General features: G+C 42.4%; 2 protein-coding genes across 2 annotated transcripts in view; both read right to left on the reverse strand.

The window, feature by feature from the left end:
• LOC308101286 (serine protease 27-like) overlaps positions 1–15,769 on the reverse strand; it is a 44,709-nt gene that overhangs the window by 25,040 nt on the left and 3,900 nt on the right. The gene's annotated exons all lie outside the window — the stretch shown is intronic.
• LOC308101291 (prostasin-like) overlaps positions 12,663–15,769 on the reverse strand; it is a gene marked incomplete at its 5' end in the record, with an annotated part of 4,673 nt that continues 1,566 nt past the window's right edge. Inside the window, 3 exons of the mRNA XM_080450712.1 lie at positions 12,663–13,484; positions 14,214–14,350; positions 15,116–15,416. Of these exons, the coding sequence (XP_080306838.1) occupies positions 14,309–14,350; positions 15,116–15,416 (343 nt within the window). The 3' untranslated portion in view covers positions 12,663–13,484; positions 14,214–14,308. The remainder of the gene's footprint in view (positions 13,485–14,213; positions 14,351–15,115; positions 15,417–15,769) is intronic.

Here is a 15,769-nt window from a genome sequence, read left to right on the forward strand (position 1 = left end):
TTAGCGTTAGCTATTCAAAAATACTCTCTCTCTCTCTCTCTCTCCCTCTTTTCCTTTATAGCTTATAGATTAAGCTTTTACAAGTTACGTTTTATAACGCACGCACGCACGCACGCACGCACGCACGCACGCACGCACGCACGCACGCACGCACGCACGCACGCACGCACGCACGCACGCACGCACGCACGCACGCACGCACGCACGCACGCACGCACGCACGCACGCACGCACGCACACACACACACACACACACACACACACACACACACACACACACACACACACACACACACACACACACACACACACACACACACACACACACACACACACACACACACACACACACACACACACTTCCATCCTCCCTCGACATTTTGTCCAGTTCTCCCTCTCTCTCTCTCTCTCTCTCTTTCCCTCTCTTTCTCTCTCCATACTGCCATCTACAGTATGTAACATTGTACAGACACCATGACACATGTATTCACATCCATTATGATGTTTTAGGGTGAAATCAACTAATCGGGGTAACCAATTGTATTATATCTATTATAATAAAATAAGCGATTTTGAAGAAATATTAAATAAAAATTACTTTCTTTTTTTTTAAATTTCATAACAGCAACAAACAGCAAAAAAAACAACAATAATAATAATCATATATTTCAATCAATAATCAATAATAATTAATACTGTTATAATGTTTTCAATACAATAGCAAAAATATCTAGCAAAACAAATCTAAGCTCACAATGTGTTGTGTTGTGATGCGATGGGTTGTGAGCTTGTAGATGTGCTATTTTCGTTACATTTGAAATAGGGCTTAAAGGACTAGTTCACCCAAAAACAGATCTTCTTTTCTATCAATTATACACCCCATGAAGCATTGAATTCATGGAGATGTTTTGGTTTTTATCTCCTAGCGGAGAGACCGGTGGTTATCAAATTATTGACTTAGGAATGCGATAAAAACATCTCCTTGAATTCAATGCTTCATGGGGTATGTAATTGATAGAAAATAAGATTTTTTTTGGTTCATAATGTATTATTCCCCTTCCTGAAAAGTGCAGTATTTGTAGTGGAGTGAAAGTCAAGTATGCAAAAAAATACAAATACTCAACTGTAGAGTACAGTACTCAAGTAAATGTAGTTTGTTACTGTCCACCACTGGCGCTACCCTTTGGCCAATATCCAGTTGTGTTTAAGGAACAGCCTGTGGCCTTTAGGGGGCGATAGTGGACTTACTGATTCCACTTGCCTTAACTGCACAGTATGTTACTTTCTTTGGGAAGTTCTGGTTGTTTTAAAAATGTGTGTAACATAAATAAACTGACTTGACTTCACATGCACACACACACACACACACACACACACACACACACACACACACACACACACACACACACACACACACACACACACACACACACACACACACACAGGGGGAAGGACATGCAACACAGGTCTCCAGTCAGAACCGGTGGCCGCTGATTATGTAGTGTCGAATAGTGTCGACACATGCATTATCCTGTCAGCTACAAGTGACATTTTGAATTCTCCTCCAGAGATTGTCCCTGTCAACAAACTGTGTGTGTCTACTGTAAGTGTAAACAGTGGTAGAGTAGATCTAGGAGATTTAGTAATGATTGATTGATTGATTGATATTTTCATTGATCATGAATTAAACATTATGTCACAATAACGTTCATCTGACCCAGCATAATCAAAAGGATAACGCAAAAAAAAAGCTTACAGCTTGTTCCGATATGAGGTGTGTATGAAATCACGTAGTGTGCTTCGCGCCGCGTTACGAGCTTGCGGATCTGCTACTTTTGATACTTTTGTGTGACGCTGCAGGATGATCAAGTATAGGGCATACATTTTCAAAAAAACATCTTATGTCGACTAGAATATCGACATAAGATGTTTCTGTCCGACAGCAAAGATATATATAGTAACAACTAAAATGACACAGATGTTTTCCCGGATTTAAAGGTATGACAACGTATCGTCACTTTCCTAAAGAAAATGGCATACAACATTTTTTGAGGAAATGTATATTTTTGCCTAAATCAGCTCTTCATGACACTGGCCACCTCTAGTAAAATATATCCTTATTGAAAAGGATCATGCTGTTCCCACCCCAGTAGAATAAAGGCCTATCTCAAGATTGTGACCTAGGCCATTTTATGTTGCCTATAAGTCAAAGAAAATGTGACTTGGGCAAAAAATGATTGATGCTTAAGTCTGGAGTAAGTCACTAACTCCATTAATAATTTTGCCCAAGTCAGGTGTACAATTGCCTATAAGTCAAAACGCAAATTGGCCTAAGTCATTTAATCCTCTTATGTTACATAACTGACAGACAGCATTATTTGTATGTCAATAGTTATATTGCTATAAACCTTTTGGGTGAAATGATTAAGAAATATCATATAGTTTGTTTTGGTTAAGTTGTTTTTTTCAGTTTTCTGAATAAAATAAAATAAATGACATAGGCCATTATTTTAGCAAGGCGACGGTAAAGGCTTTCCAGGTCTAAATGGGATAATTTCCTAGTGCACCTATACATTCTGTGGAGCAAATGTAAGCATATGATAGAGAAAGCAATTTAAGGACATATTGCTTTAGATTAGTGGTATTCAATCTTTTTGTGCCTGAGGCACACCAATGGGCAAGTCAAAATATCAAGACAAACCTGTATCCATGTAAAAATAGCCACTTGGGAACCACTGGTCTTGATTTATGTACAGCAGTGAATGAACAATGTGACGTAATGACACCTGTATGGTACTTGGTATGTATGGTGACTGTGTTTCTTTCTGTCTAATCAAAGAAAACATATTTGTTTAATTATGCCTTGTTACATTTCATTCGATTTCTAATTAGCACAAAACGTGGGGGTAATTGTGTATAATGTGGGTATAATTGCGTTTGTTTCTGTCTAATAAAAAAACATATGAATTCTAAATACAAACACTTTATTTCTAATTACGCCTTATTATGTCTAATTAGGTGTACCGTAAATTGGGCTGCGACCCTTTAACATTCACCTCTACAAGGAAAGTGTGTTAAAACATAGGAGGGATAATGTTCCTGTACAGCACACCTTCATCCATTTACACGCACGCACGCACGCACGCACGCACGCACGCACGCACGCACGCACGCACGCACGCACAGGAAGAAATAAAGGGTGCTTAATCACTACAGTGTCTGAAACAAAACCTGAAATTCTTGTTTAAAAGTATTCACTTTTAAAGTGCAATCACATTGGAGAACGACATTTGTTCCTCCCTTTAACCTTTAACGGCACACACGCACACACACACACACACACACACACACACACACACACACACACACACACACACACACACACACACACACACACACACACACACACACACACACACACACACACACACACACACACACACACATGCACACACACACGGCCCAGCTCTAGTACAGTAGTTGTTGCAGTAGTAACTCCTCTCATGTTCCCTTCAGTTCTGTCCACAGCCAGACAGCGTGATATCATAGCTAACTAACATTCAATAACTCAATCCCCGGGCAGCCGTTGAAACATAGGACCTTCTTCCCGGAACTCTATAGCCAGAGTGAACCATCTGTCAGGCGTAGAAAATGCCCTGAATGAATGTGCCATTTTTGGGGCCTTTTTGGAGCCGGGATGTCAGCTTTCACTTTTCAGAACACATTCTTGGGTGTGTTACAAGACTGCTCTCTGCTTGTTGTCATCACCAGATGCTGAGGTTCACTTGCAGTTCATTTGGAGTTTTTGACCCAATTATCTGAACTCAATTTGCCTCAGAAAATTGTTGCCGTTACTTTGAGATATTTACCCTAAGGGTTTCACACCCAGTTTATTATGATTATTATGAATTCTTTATTAACTGTAAAAGCAAAGTGATTTCTGCCAAACATTTGTACACTTTTACCGGCAGTCAGCATGAAGTAGCTACAAATTAAAGTGTGTGCGTGCGTGTGTCAGATTTAGGAGAGAATACGCAAAAGTCTAGGAAAACAAGCCCAGGGCAAATTTCTTTTTTCTTGCACTGGCAGATTTGTCTAGTTTCCAGGCTATTGTGAGCTTGTAGATCTGCTATTTTCAAAACATTTTGAATTAATTATTTTTGAATATTTGGAAGATTTTTAAAACATTCTAACAACGCAAATCTGACACGGGGCATTTTCAGATGGGGGTTAGGGACAATAATTATTCATTCATTTGGGGGTCCATGACATGAAAATATTTGAGAACCACTGTTTTAAATAATAATTAAAAAAATGGGGAAGCAAGCCCAAATAAGCAACTAGTAAAGAGGGAATGATCACAGAATACAATAACATAGGGATGAAAACAGAGTAGTTATATTCAGGCAACAGTGTCCAGTGAATAAAGGAAATTAAGGGACAGACACAAATAGCAACCGTGTCCTCTTTCATTCCTTTCCACCGCCACACCATGAAACTAACAAAACACTGGATTAAAATGTAGCCTGACAGCCCACCGTTAAAGGTTCAAGGGAGGAAAAAAAACTTTTCTCCAATGTGATTGGACTTCTTACCTTTTTCTTCATAGTGCCTTCCTAGAGCACTTTTGTTTCAGACACTTAAATGATTAAGCACCCTTTTTATTACCTCCTCAATAGCTTCTCAATGTATCTTCTGATTGGCGGATATTGGATACAGCAGGTAACTATAGATTCAAGTCCTTTAGATCTTTTTCTGTTCAGACATTCACTTGGTGAAAGTTTGTCAAAGTGTCTAGAGGCTTCTGTGATCCAAAGTCTGTAAGATTCGACCAATTTTCCTGCAGATATTCTGCAATATGATAGAAAAGGGTACTTTGTTCTTCCCCTAAAGTATGCAGAAAGTCACATACCTGCAAAACTAGTTTTGGGTATACGTGTGTGGAAGACAAAGTAACACTGAAGAGTCCCACACACAACACTACTGACATCGGTTACAAACTTCCAGTTTATTGCTGCCTCATTTCGATCATTTAGACCTTCGTCTACATCTCGTTTAATGTTTGAACCCTCACTGGGACGAAGTAGAGCCTTTGTCCCACTCTTCCAGCTCAAACATTCCCTGCTGACAGGTGCTGCCCCAGCCCGTATAGGAGTATGTGCAGTGCCAAATCTCTTCCTCCCTGCCCGGCTTCCCTTCCTATCCCTGAACATGGGTCAATTGTGTTCGTGTAGATGCTCAGCCAAACTGGAGGCACCGCGATGGGTTCAATCCCCTAGACTCCGTGGAGGTGGGCAGGTACTTTACCCCTGCACCACCGAGCGCCCCCCCAAAACAAACACACAAACTCAAAAGCAGACCCATGGATTTTCACTGGCATCCCCCCCTACAAATCGAACCCTGCCTACCCTACTAAAAGGCCAAGACCAATTTAGAAAATCCTCCCCCCCATTGTTCATAATTCCTAATGGCTGGCCTAGCGGTCTCCTGCCTCCATTGTTTTGGATGTTCACACAATAGCAGCTTTGTCAACAGCAAGGGGAGAGAGAGAGCAGATGCACCTACCACACACAAATTAATTATTTCTTTCTAGTTGTTTTTCCTCCCAAATGTTCTGCTCTTCTGAATAAACATTTAAATTAGAGGAAGGTTGGATTGATAGGGAATAATAGTAGGACTGATCATCTGCTCTGGTTCCTCAAAAAAAAAAGATAATACTGTATAGCAATGCTGAAGATTTTATTGTTTTAATTATCTTTGTCAAGCCAGAAGGCTGAAGACCATCCATGTGCCTGTCCGTCCGTCCGTGCACTTTTCTCCCTCTACAAATATCTGTGCCAACAATAGTTAATATTATGCTATTTTGGGGCGAATGCTCCCCTCCGAATCGGTACTCTAGGGTTCAAGTTGTTAATACAAGTCACAGTGTCGTGCATGGTAAGCAAGGGTGTTGGTGGTTTTAAGTCAGGCGAGTCCACTCACATGAGCTTTAAATAACCATGGTGTTTTAGCAGTGTAATAATATGCTCTGAGCCTCAGGGCTGACCTCTTAGAGAAGAGGCTGATTCAGAGCCTTTTATGGGGCTCTCCTGGGAGACAGCGTGTTGTGTAGCCATGCGATCACCAGTCAGCCTGCATCTCAAGACCAATGAACCCACCAAGTAAATCTCATTGCATGCTGCATACCCAGGGCTTGTTATGTGTGTGATCTTGGGGGGAGCGTGTGTGCATGTGCGTGTGTGTGCGTGTGTGTGTGTGTGTGTGTGTGTGTGTGTGTGTGTGTGTGTGTGTGTGTGTGTGTGTGGGGGTGGGGGTGGGGGTGGGGGTGGGGGTGGGGGTGGGTGGTTGGGTGTAAATCTCAGATTTAGATTTGACAACTTTCCAGTGGATTGAATAGTTGACACGCACGCACGCACGTCTGCATTAGAAATGGTAGAGATTTTGGGTTGTGTGTACAATTTTATATAAAAAGTCTGACAGAAACTTAAATATGTGATATTGCTTAGAATGGAAAATGAACACCCCCTAAGTTTAAGTAGCATTGGTCAGACTGTGATTCTCAGGGAAAGATGTGAAAACTAGAAAAAGTGCTCCTCGGAGCACAGGTCTCCGCCAGGTCAGGTACGTTATTGTGGCCTCCTGGTGGCGCTATAATAGGCCAATGTGAAAGGGGTGTCATTTCTTCTTAGGCTTTTCACGGCAATCAGACACTGCATTCATGATTTGAGGCTTTTGTTCCAAAAATGTGTTTTGCTAAAATTAGACCTGCTGGTGGCGCTATAACAGGCCAATGTGAAAAGGGTGCCATTTCTTCCTCGGCCCAGTGGGAATGTGCATGTGAAATTTCACTGAAATCGCAAGCTGCGTTCATGATTTGAGGCATTTTGTTCAAAACGGACCAATCCTGCAAACTTTGGAAGCCAACCTTAGCCAATGAGGATGGAATATGGAAAATCGGACAGATCCGTGTTGATCACATGACTATAGAGATAATGTGTACCGATTTGTATGACGTTTGGATAAAATCTGTAGGAGTAAATGGGTTTTGCACAAATCGCCCTCCTGGTGGAGCTATAACAGGGCTATGTGAAAAATTTGGGGCAGAGGTTCTGAATTGGCATCCAGGGAGTGTGTGTGCACAGTTTCGGAGCGAGCGGGCCAACGGTGTCGGAGATTAGCTGTTCACAGACGGACACACGGACGGACGGACACACACACACACACACACGCGGACGGATGGACGGGGGGTAAAACATACTCTCTCGCCATGCCTTTCGGCCTGGCGGAGACAATGACCTTGGAGATGCATCATACCACCCAGGCACTGCCTATAGACATGGCCGTCCATCAAAACTCAGCATCTGAGCAATAAGGAGACTAGTGATATGAGGGAAGCCATAGAGAGACCAATTTAGAGTTGTTAAAATTAGAGTAGCCAGGTTACGGCCAGCCGTATTTTATATTTTTATTTATTGTTATCATTATTATTATTATTTTATAATTGGATTTATTTGGGTATATTTATGATTGGTTGGAATATGTTTGTATCTTGTGTTATATTGTTTCTTCCTTGTGTTCCTTATAAGTTGGAGAATGGTGTGCTGTGCGAATGGTGGAGAGTTGGGTGTGGCGCTAATTGATGGTATGAGTGTGAAGTGGCTCATTGAAAGCAGGCAGTGTTGCAGATTGACAGGTCCAGCCTCTGCCCATGGGGAATCATTCCCTACTCCTCATTCGTCGATTCCCTCCATGCCCTAGCCGTGATTGGCTGTAGTTTTGGGTCCTCATCTATAAAGCCTTCATTATGCCTTGACAGTGTTGGGGCCTGGCAGCTTAACAGCAGCAGAGACTCAAGCCCTCTTGTCCGCCAGCCTTAGTAACCTTTCTGTTTAGTTTTGCCATTCGTTAACTTTGAGTCCTTCAGTTGTGTTTATATTTTGAATTCATTCTTTGTCAACACTTGATTAATCACTATGTAGGGGTGTTTGGTACGTTTGGTTTATCCAGTTCCTTGTTTGTTCCTGTTTTTTATTATTTTAGGTAAGTAGGTTAGTAAATTGTATTTTGTGGCTTTCTTTATGGTCAGGGGTTTACGTTAGGGGTTTCTTCAGTAGTATAGGAACATTTTGGCTTCATTGTAAACCAGCACCCTGAAGTTTATTGTCACTTGAAACAAAGAACAAAGAAAAAGAGCTTGTGAGGCCCGTACACACTGCAGGAGATTGGGTCCGAGATTGCTGTCGCCGACATTTTTTGGCGCTCGCCGACAAAACCTCCCGATCTGACGCAGATCGGCCTTTGATCTGCGAGATAATGCTCGCTCTGTGTGAAAGGTTCCGCGAGACGATGTGGCCGCGATTATCCGCTCTGCGACGGCTTTCCGACCGTTTTCAGATAACTACCATGTTAGATATTCAGCTCTGTCCCAGACAGGAGATCGGACAGTATCATACATTATGAAAGGGTCTGCGAGGAGATCCACGCTACAGCCAATGAGAGCACATTACAGCCACCGTGGCCAGGGGAGCGTCGCTGGATCTGACCACAACAAACAGTCCCTACCGCAATATTACCGTCCAGTCCTGTATTAAGTTAACATTATAAAACAAAATGAGAGAGTGAGCGAGCCTGGTGGTGGGCTGTTTATTTTAGAGGAATTGTACAGAGAGAGAGAGAGAGAGAGACAGACAGACAGAGAGTGAGAGCAAGAGCGAGCTCTGTGTGTGTGTGTGTGTGTGTGTGTGTGTGTGTGAGTGTGCAGCATGTGCACGCTGTTATGAACAGCGTTGCCAGATGTTGCGAGAGAAATAAGCAACCAGGTCTATGAAAACAAGCCCAAGAAAAGGCCACTTGAGCACTTTAAACCTATTTACAAATACATTGGATATTTGAAAATAGCCGATCTACAAGCTCACAACGCGTCGCAGCTATTTTCAAATAAAAATCTTGAGAAAATTGTGGAATATTTTCCAAATCCACACAAATCTTGTATGGGGGTCAGTGATGGCACAACATATTTACAGAAGGGGGGTCTGCGGACAAATACATATTATGTGTTGTTTAAACCACTGGTTTAAACAACATTAGGAAACAAGGCCAAATAAGCAACTACACAAATAAGCCCAAAAAATGCACCCCGCAACAACCAATATTTACAAGCAACTCTACAGAAAAACAAGCCCAAAGTCGCTTATAATAAGCGGACATGGCAACGCTGTCACTGACGGCTTCTGCGCACTTGACTGCGATAGAGGGAGAGAGAGAGATAGGGAGAGAGAGAGAGCGAGAGAAAGAGCGAGAGAGGGGGGAGAGGGAGAGAGGCATATCACGGGATACGTCGATTAAAATGAATTGGAATAAACACAAATGTATGTATTGGGTCTGACTCTGGAGATAGCATCCTAGTGAACTATCCTACAGTGTGTCAGCCCTTGTCGGGGATCAATCCTGTTGTGAAGACCACAACGATATTATGACAGCCGATTTCAAGAAATAAACTCCTGCAGTGTGTAATGCTTAACGATCAGATAACCCCCCGAGCACTTTAAGGTCCTGCAATGTGTACCTGCCTTTAGTCTCTCCTAATTTTTTAAATAAAAGCAATTAATTTTGTACTTTTGAATACTGACCAATTTTCTTTTGTTGAGTAATATTTGACTAGGAGTATCTATACTTTGACTGAAGTACTCAAGTTGAGTATTTTGTTTACCTGGCTGTAACCATGTGGTTGCCCCCAACCAATCAAATCACATAAAGTTGAATGTCCACTCACATTTTTTATTTTTTAAGCTGAAATATTGTAATTACATAAGTTTGTGCTTCCTTTCTGTGCACAGAGATTTCATATAAGACATATAAGTACAAATGGACCTTGGAGTAAAAGAAAAACTTTGATAGTTTAGCATTTCATTCAACATTTCATAATAAGATACAAAGTTAAGAATCATTTGTTTAGTTAGGTACAATTGGAATCTAAGCAATACACCTTTGTCCCCCAGACCTAGAGTGAATATAATTCCCTCATGTTAAAGCTGCATTGTACAAAATGTAATGATAAAGTTCGATTCTCAAGGCAGTTGTTTTGGGGTGAGGCTGAAAATACGTAATTAAATTAAAAGTAAATTATATATATATATATATATATATATATATATATATATATATATATATATATATATATATTACACACACACACACACACACACACACACACACACACACACACACACACACACACACACACACACACACACACACACACACACACACACACACACACACACACACACACACACACACATATTAGGGGTGTAAAGTACCGAACCGAATTGCCCTGTACCACAGTGGTTCTCAACCTTTTCAGGCAGTGACCCCCCCAAAATAATCATATTTGAACTGGGGACCCCCCACCTTGATAAGCACTTGAAATTGTAGAAGTTGAGTTGAGGGACCCCTCCACAATCATGTGGGGACCCCCCTGGGGGTCTCGACCCACAGGTTGAGAACCACTGCTGTACCAAACTGAACGGCCCTGTACCGAACCGAACGGCCCTGTTCCGAATGAACTGAAATTTGTTGAGTTTCCACACCAACATATTAAGCTGATGCACCATATCCATTCACAACAACACCACTCCACATTCAGTGGAGTGTTGGCGGATGAGGAGCGCTTGTTTTTCTTAACTCAACATCCTTAATAGTGAAAGTGAAATAGCTTCTACAGTGCTTTTTTTTTACCGGCAACAGAATGTGCAATGAAAAAGTTAATATTTGTTTGATTTTTCAAATAGCCACAGTATGTATAGGGGTTAAAGTGGTTAAATAATTTTAGCTAGGGACCCCCTCAAGGACCCCCATTTTGAGCACCACTGCCCTAGAAGTTGGGTATTGTTCAAAGTTAAAAGATTATTATTTTTTTGTATCGAACCGTGACACAGGAAAATCGAACCGAACCGTGAATTTTGTGAACCGTTGCACACCTAAAAACCTTATTTATGTATTGACAACAGGCATTAATGGTTCAGCAACATTCAACCATCCAATAACTGCTCTGCAACACCTAGGACTGTGTCTGCTGCGACCATGCTACCATGGTACACTTTGGCATCAATGAAGACAACTCTCCTACCCGGATACTACCGTCAGGAGAAGGCGTGCTCTACTCAAGGGGATCTTGAGGAGTAGTCTCTTGAGATTAACTGGGTGCAGATTCTTGATAATACATATAATAAAGGAACATCCGCACTCTCTTCAGTTATATTCTTGATTTATTCTTTAAGGGCGAACAGGTCTATCTAGAGAAACGGGCGCGTTTCGGCACGTCGGCCTTCCTCAGCGTTTCAAACGAGAATACATCAAACAGGATGTGACATATATAGCTATGCGATAGTGTACAGCTGATTCTCATTGGTGAATACAATTCACTTAATTCATTGTGCTATTCATGTTTACATTAAGCATTACACATAGTATTTGTTTAGTAAAAATATTCTTAAAGTTTCCACAAACTCCACAATCAGAACAAACAATTAATAGAAAACATTTCATAAAAAACAATTAAATAATAATTCTTCATTCAATCCCTTAGGGAACTCTGTATTTAATGCATGAATCCAGTAAGCCTCCCTTTGTAATAGAACCCGGTCTCTGTCCCCACCTCTTCTCAGTGGGTTGACTACTTTTAAACCTTGAAATCTTAGTGTATACATGTTTAACCATATTATAGTGCCTGGCAACTGGAGACTTCTCATCTTTATTTCTAATATTACTCTTGTGCTCCGTAATTCTGGTTTTCAATTATCTTTTGGTCTTTCCCACATAGCAAAAACCACAAGGGCACTTTAAAAGATAAACTACATATTTTGTCTTACATGTAATTCTCCCTTTGACTTACATTTTTTTTTACCATTATGAGGGTGAGAAAAAGAGACACTTTGGCATCAGCCTCAGTCATTAATAGCCTGGTAAACCCTCCCTCCGGAAATCTTATTTCCATTTGATTCCAGGAGTGAGTCTGGCCTGAAGGCTTGTATGGGCGTTTCTAGCGCATTACCAAAAAAACGAGCCTATCAGCGTCGTCGCTCATCGTTCTGTGATTGACAGCAAAAGTTGGCCAATCAGGTGGCGAGTTCGAGTGAGCCCGAATGGACCCGAGTGCAGCCTGAGTGCAGCCGACCAAACACGAACGGCAGCCATTGTTTCTGTGGGCAGTTTTCTCCGCTGTTTTAGAACTTCAAAAAGCTCTCAAACTTCTTTTTTGAGGCACGGAATTTACTTATAAGATATCGTTTGGATCGAATTTAGTTGTTTAACTTCATATATGTGGTCAATTAATCATGACAGAGCCTATTTTAAAAAAATAATCAGAGAACCGGCAGAATAAGGCAACCTATTTTGGGCATGGCCATCTCAAAAGTCCCGTTGCGTCACATTAGTCGCGGAGGCGGTAAAAATGCACTGCAATTGGCTGAAGGGGAAAAACGATCATTGGCTGAAGGGGTTGTCAGTCAACGGTATTACTCCCGCCCAACTCCAGCCCACAGCCACTATTGCAGAATGGGCGATCAGGCCAGACTCACTCCTGGAATCAAATGGAAATGAGATTTCCGGAGGGAGGGTTTACCAGGCTAAGTCATTAACACCTCTGTATCAGTATAGGTCACATATCACACTATGGGGCTTTAAGCAACAGAAACCACACACAAAAAAATGTAAAGACAGGTTTCCTGTGGGCAACTTGGTGCCTCGAAAAGCCCTTAATATGCAAAACTAGCCATGCTGTACAGAATCAGCCCAAGCGTTAAGATATAAGTGAAGTAGGAGAAATGGATGGTGTTCGGGCCACCACAAAATAGACTCTCACAGGGTCTAACGGGTAGTGGTAGTGAAGTCATGGGTGGATATGTAGTCATGGGTGGCCATGGTAGATATGTGGTCATGGGTGGTCGTGGTGGTTTAGTCATGGGTGGTCCTGGTGGTTTAGTCATGGGTGGTCGTGGTGGTTTAGTCATGGGTGGTCCTGGTGGTTTAGTCATGGGTGGTCGTGGTGGTTTAGTCATGGGTGGTCCTGGTGGTTTAGTCATGGGTGGTCCTGGTGGTTTAGTCATGGGTGGTCGTGGTGGTTTAGTCATGGGTGGTCGTGGTGGTTTAGTCATGGGTGGTCGTGGTGGTGTAGTCATGGGTGGTCGTGTTGGTGTAGTCATGGGTGGTCGTGGTGGTGTAGTCATGGGTGGTGGTGGTGGTCGTGTTGGACACTCAAAACCCTCGTCAGTGTTGCTGCCGTTGGAGGTAAACGTGACGAAGCCTGGTTGGTCAGCGGTGACATTGATGTGGCTGTTGATCCAGTTCTGGAAGCGTGACACGCGAGCGTAGACTCCTGGGGAGCTGGGCCGGGCACAGTCGGGGAAGCTCACGACTCCAGACTGGACCCAGCGGATTGTGCCGTTGTGGATCATGCGGCTCACCAACGCACCGCCAGAGTCAAACTGAGGAAGAGAGATTGTTGATTTTATTGTAGTTTTTACATGGTATATTAGTTATAAGTTTAACCCATTACAACCGGGAAAGCATCTGTGTCATTTTAGATTTTAGCTATATATAGTACATTGGCAGTGTTGCTATGCTCATTTGGGATGTGCTTGCGCTGTAATTTAATGACATGACGCGCACGTTGCTTAACACCTACACTACAGGTCACACAATGGACAATTGATATGCATCGGGCTCATTCCTATGTTAATGTACCTGGTGTGAGTCGGGAGCCTTTGTAAACTTTGTAGAGGTGTGAATTTAAAGTCATTTTAAATCTATGCGTGTGCCTGCGCGTGCTCCTGGTCAAATAGGTTCCTGCACGCCGTGCTAGGTCGTCCCATGAGCATTGCACCCCTGTACATTGGTTGATTTTATTTTATACTTTGGCTTTTTAAAAAAAAACATTTTTAACTAAAATCTTTGCTGCTGGGGGTCGCTGGAACAAAATATTTTGAGATAGGAGTCTGTGGCCAAATAGGCGTACATATAATTTTGGGGGTCCTTGACCTGAAAAAGTTTGAGAACCACTGACATGGAAGTGACCACTGACGAGTATTTTCAGAAAACTGTTACGCCAATTCTAAAAATGTCTTCTAAATTCTCAGGTGTTAATGGGTTAATACTTTTTTTTGAGAGAGAGAGAGAGAGAGAGAGAGAGAGAGAGAGTGAGTAGGATCTGTCACCTCACAAAAGCCATTTTCTCCACGGTTGCGACCGGTGCACATCATGTTGTCCGTGATGTCATGGGAGCAGTTACACCTGTTGTTTCCCACGACCGTCACATCGACTTCCTGAAGGATCTGGGGAGAGTCCAGGGGAACTAATGGAAGACACAAAGAAAGGAGTCATTTGCATGACTACATAGTGGTCATTTGCATGACCGCTTAAACCCAGTTATAATATATCTAGAGAGCGGACTGCCCCGCCCCCCACCTATTCATTTCAATGAAAGTGCTCACAAGCGCATGAAGCACCCGGAAGTACCTTTACTTTCCTGGCTTGGCTCCAACGTCGGAGCCAATAGAGCAGAGCGCACTAGCGTTTCAGTCCACAGACATACAGTATTGGTAGGTGGAGATCTCCGATTCTCTGGCAGTGGCAACGTGGCTCAACAATTTACAATTTACAATTTAGGCATTTAGCAGACGCTCTTAATTCACGGCCGATCTACACCAGAGAATTTTCGCACACAACGCACACACGCGCACATGCTCACACGCACACTTTTAGATCCAGTCCTATTTTAAAAGTCTGCGTATGGGGGACTCGCATATCCGCGCGCCTGGTGTAGCCGGTATCATTGATAATCAATTGGATCTAAACAAACCACACATACGCTCGCTTTGAAAAGTCTGGTGTAGATCGGCCGTCAGAGCGAAAAAATCAATTATCTGTACATACTATAGGATGCCAGGTCTACAAATGACCTGGCATCTGTCTACATAACATGCTATCTAAATTACATTTTAGCCTTTGCATAAGCCTGCCATGCTAGGTCAATTGCTACGGAAAGTGCTAAGGGCCCTACGGTCTGAAGAGGTGAATCTTCAGATTACGGCGGAACATAATATGCACTTCTTCTTACTCCGATTCCAGATCTGTCTAACTCACCTCCAGAATCTACATTCCCCCAGCCAGTCGCCCAGCTCATGGTTCCATTGTAGAAGGTGCTGTTCGCTGCTGCCAGACAGACCGGGCGAATGTAAGGAGTGAAGGCGACGGGGCTGGAGAGCTTCAGTAGGACGATGTCGCTGTCTTCATACGCTAGCTGATTGTAGTCAGGATGGCGAATGATCTGTGTGACCGTCCTGTTCACCTCATTGGGGTTTGTTGATTCCTGGGTGTGGCGACCCAAGTAAATGGTCACATTGGGCAGTTGAACGGAGCTGATGGAGAGTGGGAGAAAAAAACATCAATGATTTGAGAAGCACTCTGATCATTAAAATTGCACGCACGCACTCTAGCACACGCACACACCAGTGGTGGAAAAAGTACTACATTTTTTTACTTAACTAAAAGAATCAATGTTATGTAGAAATACTCTGTTACAAGTTAATGTCATAAATTCAGAATTTACTTGAGTAGAAGTACAAAAGTATTGGTATCAAAATGTACTTAAAGTGCCAAAGTAGAAAGTTATGCAGCACATTTTCAAAATGTATAAATTGTATAAAAATCTTATGAAAAAAGCAGTTCTACAAGCTCACAATGTGTCACGATGCGACGCATTGTGAGCTTG

This window comes from Gymnoscopelus braueri (genome assembly GCF_963280865.1).
Source record: "Gymnoscopelus braueri genome assembly, chromosome: 15".
Taxonomy (NCBI): Eukaryota; Metazoa; Chordata; class Actinopteri; order Myctophiformes; family Myctophidae; genus Gymnoscopelus; species Gymnoscopelus braueri.